We start from the raw sequence: 10,867 nt of genomic DNA, 5'->3' as shown, positions 1-10,867 counted from the left end.
AATGTGGGGCTACATCCAACGTGCAGTCCTTGACATGGTACACAACGCATGTCGCTGAGATCCCTCTACCCCCACCCTACATCACAGGGCTTAAGGCGCTATTAGTGGTGTGCCCCATAGTGCGTAGCGCCCTGTCCCTGTCGCCGCTCACTCCATGTCGCCTCCAAGCCCAGTTAAGTTCTCCCGTCTATTTTTCTTTTGTTTTTCTCCCTAAACTCTCATGGACCAATCCTACGTGCCCCAATAAATAAATATAACATCCCATACACACTGTCCAAAAATTGTGTCCTTAACATAAACACTCACTCTCACATAAGTCACATAAGGGTGGCAAATGGGCCGGTCAAGATTCGGGACCGCGGGCCAAACGGGTTAAACGGGTCGTTTGGCCTAGTTTTAGTGGGCCTGGGCCGGTTCTATGATTTGGGCCCGTCAGGCCCGGGATCATTTAGCCCGTCAGGTACCCGGACCGGACCGGTTCCTCAGCGGTCTAAATGGTTCCGATGGCTATATTTAAAAAAAAAATAGTCGGGCTATCAAAAATAATCGTTGGCTATTTATAAAATAGTCATTTAACCCCTCCCCTCCCCACTTTGTTTTAACCCCAAACTTTTTATAATTATACTTTTTCCCTATTTTTCCTTTTTATAATTACACTTTTTCCCCAAACTAAATGTATAATATAATATATATATATATATATATATATATATATATATATATATATATATATATATATAGCATAATATAATATATACTAAATGTATAATATATAAGCTATATATATATAAGCTATATATACATCTTATATACTATATATAAGATGTATATATAGTATAGTATAGTATATATACTAAATGTATCATATATAAGCTATATATATATATATATATATAAGCTATATTCGATAAGCTATATAGTATAGTATCGTATAGTATAGTATAGTATAGTATATATACTAATTGTATAATACATAAGCTATATACTATACTATACTATACTATACTATACTATACTATACTATACTATATAGTATAGTATATATATATATAAGCTATATTCGTAATTAAATATTGAATATTAAAATTTAGGATGTTAAATAAAATTTAGGTCACAATTCTATAATAAAATTTACAAAGCATTGCCTTAGATATTTTTTTTAACATCCTTTTGTCTCTAATTTAATTTTTTTTTTTTTAAATCCGTTTGGCCCACTTAGCACATTTAGCCTGCGGGCCGGGACCGTTTAGCTCGAGACCAAACGGTCCTAGTCCCGGTCCCTACAAAAAGACCACTTAGCCCGGGACCGTTGGGACTGGCCCGGGACTGGGACCGTTTGGATCGGCCCACTTGGCCCGTTTAGGCCCGAGACCGGCCCACTTGCCACCTTTACTCTCACAACACACTTCAAACCTTCTTCACCCAAAACACTAAGACACACCACACATATTGTCACGATCCAAAATCTCACATGTCGTGATGGTACTTATCGCAATACTAGGCAAGTCTACAATCACAAATAACCACGCATCTTTAAATTTAAAACATAGCGAAATAAGCTTAATAGTGAAAATCTTGTAATAACAGATAAGAAAATACCACAACTCAATACAAAATCTCCCAAAATTCGGGTGTCACTAAGTACATGAGTATCTAAATGACAACATAGTCTGAATGCTAAGACACTGTCTAAAAAGATAAAATAATACTAATAAACTGAAAAGAAGGAGAGTCAAGATTTGCGACTTTTCTCTATCCCATAAATATCCTCAAAACTCATTTCTGACGGGGTTGGACATATTTTGGAGGCAACAAAGGATACGAAACACGTTTTGGAGCACGAAATTATCGCATCTTTCACCCTTTCTCTAGTGTGATTATTCATATGACTATGAATGGCTAAACTCTGGAGTTATAGGTAGTTATTGATTGTTGATGTTATACGATTATTTTGATCACTTGATTATATCATATATTGATTTGTTTATTTAATACAAATCTTAATTATTTTATTGCATAGCAAATAATAGATAGCTATTTACAAATCTACAGTTGAACTCGAAAGTAGGGACAATAGATTGCATATAGGATTGAATAGAGTAAGTTCTTTAATTTGGGGATCGAAAAATAGATTCGCGATTGATAGACATATGTTAATTGCCTTACTTGAGTATTATTGCAGGAATTACATATGCATGTTAGTTGATTTTGATTCTATAGACGTATAGTATTAGGTTGGCTTGAATAGGCGAGCAAGGCGTTAAAGAACCTCGTGAGCAATATAAACTTTGTTAATCAACAAATCAGATAGATCTAGTAGTTGAATCAACCGGAAAAACTCAACATGAATGACATTAATTCCAGAACCCTAGAATATTTCCATCTCATTGATCTTCGTCCTAAGTTGTTTGTGTGCTCTGTTTGTATTCTTGTCTCCTTGCTTGCTTGTCAATTCTCGTAGTAGTTTTAGTTAATTAAGATCACAATCATCTCTCGAAAAATCACTTGAATGAATAATTTGTACCTAGATTAATTTAATTGATAGTTGATTATAAGTCCTCGTGAAAAAAATACTTTATTCATCACTTTATTACTTGTTGACCTCGTATATTTGCACGTGCATTTGCCCCAATAATTTTACATAATAATAATTGATGATATATATTTCAAGGTATATCTACATAAAATTACCATTATAAAAGAAATGATGTGAACTCTATACGCTTTAGAATCATTAAAAAAGAAAAGGACATTGTCTAAGAAAAAGCAAAGAATAGTGGGTATGTACTGAGTAGTCATGGCTAGCTCATTATGACAGATATATATGATCTTTGCCGTTTCAATTTTCTTACATTATTCAAAAGTAAATCAACTTGAAGAAATATTCTCTCTTCAATTCACAAGAAATATTCTTTCATTAATTGTATATATAGTCCTTCCATCAAAGCCCTATATCCACCATTTATTTCTGTCTTTCACTTTCTCTACAAATCACACGAAAGGAAAGAAAAAAGTTCCCATTCTGGAATAGATGGCAAGGTTCATAAAATTGTTCGCCAATGTGTTCCTTATGCTGATGCTTGTCTTTGCCACTGGCAAGTCTTCTTTCTCGTCACAGTTCTTGCATATTGCTAGAAAAGCATCTCGTTTTCTTGTATTACAGCTTACTATAGTTTAACTTTAACACATAACACTCGGATAGACGGTAATATTAGTAGTATTACTTTATTTAACTGATCTTTATACGGTAATATTTTTCACATTCAATGCATATAAGTTTTCCTGTAGCGCTGCAAAATTTATCTCTAATTTTAAATTAATATACATGTCTATTTATGCGTGCATGCATATATTTGGAGACCAGAAGCTGTTTGACTTCATCCTTTGAGTTGGTCACTATAATCAGCTTTATGAAAATAATACACATCACCGTCATCACTTTATTTACGTGCAAAATTTTGGGTGTGTGAGTCATAATCATACAAATCCAATAGTTTCTTGATTTCATGGTTTTACGACTTGCAGAGATGGGACCAAAGATGGTAGAGGGAAGGACATGCGAGTCACCGAGCCAACGCTTCAGAGGGCTATGTTTTAGGAAGGGAAACTGTGCCACTATTTGCAAGTCAGAGGGCTTCCGCAGCGGCCACTGCCGGGGTTTCCGCCGCCGATGTTTCTGCACCAGACACTGTTAAAAAGCTGCCCATTATTAATGCTGCTTGTTTCAGGAACTTTGTTTCTATTCTTGATATTTGATGGATTTCTTTGTTTTTGGTTGTTGGATGTAATCTGTGGGGCTTTGGCAGTGGAAATATTGATTTATCCTTTGTGTATCTCTCTTCTTTCTTCAGAACTTTCGATCGAATAAAGACATGTCATGTTAAAGAAATTTTAATATGTACCGACCAATTCTCTTCCCCTTGCCAATTAACCGCCAGCCTCTCCTGAATTCTAAACCCCAAATATGTTATTAATTAAATTAAAATGTAATTTCTATAATAATTTAACCTTTTAGAAGATACTCACCTATAAAATTCAATATGTTATTGGAGTGGGCAAGAGTCTAACGCTGTGAAAAAGAATCACACTGAACGGGAAAACACATCATTAGGTAAATTAAGGTGTACCCTCTTTATAATAGTTTAAACGTTTAGATGAATCTACATCACAGATTTCAATACTAACTAATCGTCCCCATTCAATCTTTCACCATAAAATATTGAAATGTTTTAGGGAGCTCGACGGTTAGCTTCTTGCTAATAAGTCTTTGAATCTAAGATCATAACATATAAAGAGATTACGTTTTTGAAACCTAAATTAGTAAGAAAATGATGATTCTATTAAATCCATTCGCATGGCCTTAAACGCTAGAGTACTAAAGCTTGTAAAGGATGGGATATTTGGGATCTACCAGGTGCTCCACATATTAAGTTAGATTTTCAAATTTATTTTGAAAAATTTGATTTGGGTGAAGTTTGGTTTGAAAAAATAAAAATGTGTTTGGACATAAGTTTTCAAAACATATTTCACTTTTTTTTTGGAAAAATATGAAACAAGACTTATACACGCAAGTTCTAAAAACTATCACAAATACCCAACAATAACTTTATCAATAACATTCATTATATTATCGCAAACCATAGTCCTGAACATAAATAAATTTGGTACAAAATTATTATTTTTATAAGGAACTACATAATACATTATCAGATGATTGAGAAGACGAAACAACATTGTTACAAAATAATAAATGATGGTCTCTTTTATAAAATACAAAAGTTTGGAGAAATTTTGAAAAAATGTAATAGTGAAATTTTGGGCCAAAACCAGCGGGGATTTGGGTTTTGGGTTTTGGAAATTTGTCAAAATGTAGATAAAATTTATGTCCAAACATATATTTATCAAAAAAAATCAAATATATTTTGACAAAATCTATGGCCAAAACGGCCGCAAGAGAGGAGTGTCTACTAGGAATCCAAAGAATTCCTTTGGAACATGAAATTATATCCTCCAACCAAGGGTAACACTCTTCCAAATAAAAGAGTTAGTTAAGCTAGTTTTTCCTATTGCTTAGCTATTAACGAGAACATTAGCCGAGGGAGCTAGAGGGTGATATTCCTTTAGGTTTTAAAAAACGAACTCAACTAATCTAATTCCATTTCAGAAGATTCTTTAATTAATTTATTTTACATCAGCTACAGTTTATCATTAGGGGTGTGCAAAATTCGGATTAAATCGAAAATCAAGCCGAAGTTTTTATTTGGATTTTTTTTGGTTTATGGTTTTGGCCATAAGAAAAGACTCTTTTTTTTCGAAATCAGTGTTTGCTCATGAAATTTTTGATTTTCACTTGAATATGAATTTCAGAATATTTTCGAAAATTTGAAAAACTCCAAAAAGATATTTTTCAAAATTTTCACTTCAGATTAATCACAAAAATTCAAAAAAATCCAAAATTATATTCATGTCCAAACACAACTCTAATTTTCAAATACAATTTTTACTTTAAAAAAAATTATTTTTTTCGAAAATTTACAATTCTTCTGTCCAAATGCCCACTAAAATTTTGAATTTTTGGTTTGGTTTCAGATTTATGAAAACAAAAATCGAGAAAGCAAAAAAATCGAGATATATACACACACAGTCCGTATCACTTTTAGCCTTACTAACCTATTTGTACGTACTAGGGTATTTAAAGCCCCATTCTTCATCTTTAAAATATAACCCCTTATTTCTCTCGTCTTTACTGAGTAGGATTTTGATTGCGAAGCTTTCATCAAAAGTTTCAATGTTTAATATTTGCAAACAAGAATTAATCTCATTTGAAGTTGTATTATGGTTTAGATTTTGTATTTTTATGTTTGGACACGTTACCTTAAATATTGAGTTTTAAAAGTTTTATACGTGACTAATAGTAAAACTTATATTTAAGAGATTTAACATTGTTACTTCTTATTCTCTATAATATTTATTTTTTTAATCATATAATATAAATATTCAATTATTTAATTATCTTATATGACATGACGAATAACCAAATCGAAAAGAGAAAAATCAAATTAAACCAAACTTATTTTGGTTCGAATTTGATTGCATTTTTTTAAATCAAAAATTAAAAAATTGAAATCGAATAATACAAACCGAAACCGAAAAACCGGATGCACACCCCTATTTATCATCCTCTTCAAAGGAGCTTCGCCGCTTTGCTATGATCAGAATTATACGGGAAGAGTCGGTCAAATTATTGGCTGAAAAGGTGAACATTACAGAAGTAGAGAGAAGCTTCAGTCAATTGACGTGAAGTTATGTATGGGAGAGAGAATTGGGAATGGGACAAGAGCGAATTTGTCGTATTAGCTATTGCTCCCTACATTTTAGTTTATACATTATTTACTTATTAGTCGTTTTAAAAAAATAATACAATTCTATTTTTAAAAATAATTAACTCTATATCTATTCAGTCACTAATGAGAAATTTATTTTTTATCCGTTGTCCCCGAATGGACAATGAGAAATTTGTGTGTAAATTTAAGACTGTAAATTTTAAAAAAAATTTAATCATACAAATAATATTATAGCTGTATACGGTCAAAACCGAGTTTGCCCTTCGTATGATTAATCAAGATTGGAGTATGATGGACCGAGGTTCGTCATCATAATATCGAGCTCGAGACCCAGAGACCGATCAATATCGAGCTCGAGACCCAAAGACCGACTCATACCGAGACCGGCCAAGATCGAGATCGAGCCAAGGGACAAAAGAGCTGTTATAACCGCATTTGGGAAAAAAATCTCGGCAAAAATCAAGGAAAAATTAATTAATTAGTCCATCATGGGATCCCCACTGTGTATTTTTAATTATACCCAAAATGGGGTTCCCCCATTATATTAAGAGTGATTATCATTTGTAAGAGGACATTGATTAATACACACATTCATTCTAATATATACAGAAAACAAAGCCAATACTATCTTTTGGTGGCTTTTGGTATTTTAGTCAAATTGTTTCTTCTATCAATCATTCTTCACCCGATTCGGAGGTGATTAAACTTGAAGGCTTAGGCTAATTAGTTCATCTAGTTTGCATTCATTTTTTTTATAACTAATTTCAATACACATTTATGTATCTTTCCCGATTTGTACCAATTTATACCACGTATCCTTAGAACTATGTATAAATTCAACTCTATCCGTTTTTCGAGTAAACAGTTTGGCGCCCACCGTGGGGCTAAGGATAATAGTGGTTATTTGGTACGAATCTCTAGGAAACACACTATTTTACATTTGCTCTTGGAAGTGTCTTTGATTTCAGGTTAAAAACGACGAACTCTCAATTAATGGCCCTACCTATCGATAACGAAGCTGGCCTTCAAGATGAGAATAACAACCTGACGTCGGGGGATGAAAGGCCACCCGTCGACCCCGTTAGAACTCAAGCAGTAGATCCAATTGACGTTAATTCATATGTGGCCATTGAGGCGAACCAACGTTCCGACCCCGAAAATAACATTCATGGTGAAACTCGATCTGCAGTTCGAAATGCCCAAAATGCTGGAGAAGACGGGATCTACCTGCATATGATTTTTGAAATGTTGCAAGCTCAACAGGTAGCGATAGCTCAGTTGCAGAGCCAAACCCAGATACCGAGCATGCTCGAGCCCGATCCACCCCAAGAAGTCACCCACAAAATGGGGCCAGCTGTAGTAAGGTCAAATGAACAAGAATCGGGGACTAATCCCGAAATTATCAAAATGCTCGAGGAACTGACAAAACGAATAGAGTCTGGAGAAAGGAGGATTGAAACAAACAACAAAAAAGTGAAAACTTATAACTCGAGGGTTAATCAGATCCCGGGGGCACCACCAATATTGAAGGGCTTGGATTCCAAAACATTCGTACAAAAGCCTTTCCCCTCGAGCGCGGCTCCAAAACCGATCCCCAAGAATTTCCGCATGCCTGAAATTCTTAAATATAATGGAACGACCGACCCCAACGAATATGTCACTTCTTACATATGTGCCATCAAAAGGAACGATCTAGATGATGACGAGATCGAATCCGTATTATTAAAGAAGTTCGGTGAAACCCTATCAAATGGAGCGATGATATGGTATCATAATTTACCGCCTAACTCTATCGATTCTTTTGCTATGCTTGTAGATTCTTTCATAAAAACACATGCTGGATCCATAAAGGTCGAAACCAGGAAGTCTGACCTTTTCAAGGTAAGGCAAAAAGATAACGAGATGCTAAGAGAGTTCGTATCTCATTTTCAAATGGAACGAATGGATCTACCACCGGTCACGGATGATTGGGCTGTTCAAGCTTTCACCTAAGGACTGAACGAACGAAGCTCGATGGCTTCACGATGGTTGCAGCAGAACTTGATCGAGTACCCGGCTGTTATCTGGGCTGACGTACACAATCGATATCAATCGAAGATTAGAGTCGAAGATGATCAGTTGGGTTCTGGGTCCGTTATTAAAAGGGACACCGACCGAGAACCAAGGTCGAACAGGGACCAATACCGATCGTATAATGAAGATCGTAGGGGTACCAAAATGGGACGTAACCCCGTACGAACCAAGGTCGAACAGGGACCAATACCGATCGTATAATGAAGATCGTAGGGGTACCAAAATGGGACGTAACCCCGTACGAGGTGAAAGGAGAAGTGATTGAGGCAAAGGGTCTCGAGGGCTGATGAACAAGAGTGGTTTCGATAGGCATACCAGACCTAAGGAAGCACCACAGTTATCAGAATATAACTTTAACATTGATGCATCCGCCATCGTATAGGCTATCGGACGCATCAAAGATACTAAATGGCCTCGACCTCTGCAGTCCGATCCAGCCCAGAGAAATCCCAATCAAATGTGCAAGTATCATGGGACCCATGACCACAGAACAGAATATTGTAGGTAGTTAGAGAGGAGGTAGCCCAGTTATTCAATGAAGGGCACCTTCAATAGTTTTTAAGTGACCGGGCCAAGAACCATTTAAAAAAAAAGAGTTCAACAGACAAAACGAACAAGAAGAGCCATAACACATCATCCACATGATCATCGGAGGGATTGATGTCCCCCAGGGGCCGGTGCTTAAACGTACTAAGATGTCGATTATAAGAGAGAAGCCATCTCGAACTCAGAATTACATACCTAAAGGAATCTTGTCCTTTAGTGACGAAGACACAGAAGGAATAATGATGCCCCATAACAATGCACTGGTAATATCTGTAATTATGAATAAAACTCAGGTTAAACATGTGTTAATTAAACTAGGCAGTTCGGCCAACATCATTCGATCAAGGGTTGTAGAGTAACTCGGTCTACGGGACCAGATTGTGCCCGCAAATCTGGTACTAAACGGATTCAATATGGCGTGTGAAACTACTAAGGGCGAAATAATTTTGCCAGTAAACGTGGCCGGGACCATCCATGAAATGAAGTTCCACGTGATCGAGGGTGACATGAGATATAACGCCATGTTCAGGAGATCGTGGATCCACAATAAGAGCAGTACCCTCGACTCTTCACCTGGTTCTAAAATTCCCAACACCAGAGGGAATAAAAACGGTCTACGGGGAGCAACCGGCTGCAAAGGAAATGTTTGTCGTCGATGAAGTGATTCCGATATCATCACTATAATCGACAAAGGGATCAGATTCGAAGGAGAAATGTGACACCAAATAGCAATCACAAACGTCAGCCTCGACCCAATTAGAGAATCAAAGGACTGAAGAAGATGATGATTATGGGATCCCTCGATCCTTCATGGTCCTCGATGATTCTGACGCTACCAAATCAACGGTTGAAGAACTGGAGCAAATCATGCTAATCGAACATCTGCCCGAATGAAAGGTATATCTGGGCACAGGGTTAAATCCCGAGCTCATGAAAAAGCTTATTCAATTTCTTATAGGTAACATGAACTGTTTCGCTTGATCCTATCTTGACATGACAAGGATCCCACCTGAAATAACCAATCATAGACTAAGTTTGGATTTGAAATTCCATCCGGTGAAGCAAAAACGAAGGCCTCAGTCTGAGGTCAAACATGCCTTTATCAAGGACGAGGTAACCAAACTTCTTAAAATAGGATCCATTCGAGAGGTAAAATACCCCCGAATGGCTAGCAAATGTGGTGGTAGTCCCTAAGAAGGGAAACAAACTTAGAATGTGTATAGATTATAAAGACCTGAACAAAGCATGCCCTAATGATTCTTTCCCTTTGCCTAATATCGATCGTATGATCGATGCCACAGCCGGCCACAAGACTCTCAGTTTTCTTGATGCCTACTCCGGATACAACCAGATACAGATGATCCCGGAGGACCAGGAAAACACCTCGTTTATCACTAAGTACGGTACCTACTGTTATAACGTAATGCCATTCGGACTGAAAAATGCTGGTGCAACTTATCAACGCCTAGTAAAACGATTGTTTGAAAAACAAATAGGAAAATCAAGGGAAGTTTATATTGATGACATGTTAGTTAAGTCCATGCGAGTTGAGGACCATTTAATGCATTTGCAGGAAACTTTTGATATACTGAGGGAGTACAATATGAAGCTTAACCCTGAAAAATGTGCATTCAGGGTTGGCTCGGGCAAGTTTCTTGGTTTCATGGTGTCCAATCGGGGAATCGAGATCAACCCCAACAAAATCAAATCTATCGGGAATATCACGATAGTGGATAATGTAAAGATTGTGCATATGCTAACAGGACGGATAGCCGCCCTAGGACGATTCATTTCGAGATCCTCAGATATAAGCCACTGATTTTTCTCACTACTTAAGAAGAAGAGCAACTTTGCATGGACTCCGGAATGCCAGCAGCCTTTGGAGGAACCAAAGCGGTACTTAT

General features: G+C 36.3%; 1 protein-coding gene across 1 annotated transcript; it reads left to right on the top strand.

Annotated features, from left to right (window-relative positions):
- Positions 1-2,893: 2,893 nt before the first annotated feature.
- LOC108944460 (defensin J1-2-like) lies at positions 2,894-3,889 on the top strand. The gene is made up of 2 exons (XM_018769549.3): positions 2,894-3,095; positions 3,526-3,889. Exons 1-2 carry the CDS (start codon positions 3,032-3,034, stop codon positions 3,693-3,695), a joined length of 234 nt encoding a protein of 77 aa, XP_018625065.1. The 5' UTR covers positions 2,894-3,031; the 3' UTR covers positions 3,696-3,889.
- Positions 3,890-10,867: the final 6,978 nt, after the last annotated feature.

This window comes from Nicotiana tomentosiformis, chromosome 11, assembly GCF_000390325.3.
Source record: "Nicotiana tomentosiformis chromosome 11, ASM39032v3, whole genome shotgun sequence".
NCBI classification, from domain to species: domain Eukaryota; kingdom Viridiplantae; phylum Streptophyta; class Magnoliopsida; order Solanales; family Solanaceae; genus Nicotiana; species Nicotiana tomentosiformis.
The sequence above is the reverse complement of the archived record's forward strand: the minus strand, read 5'-3'. Positions and strand labels throughout refer to the sequence as shown.

Bases quoted from the DNA above. Each gene is read 5' to 3' on its own strand.
- LOC108944460 (XM_018769549.3), top strand. From the start codon at position 3,032: ATGGCAAGGTTCATAAAATTGTTCGCCAATGTGTTCCTTATGCTGATG. The intron at 3,096-3,525 runs GCAAGTCTTCTT...TACGACTTGCAG, and splicing joins GATGCTTGTCTTTGCCACTG to AGATGGGACCAAAGATGGTA.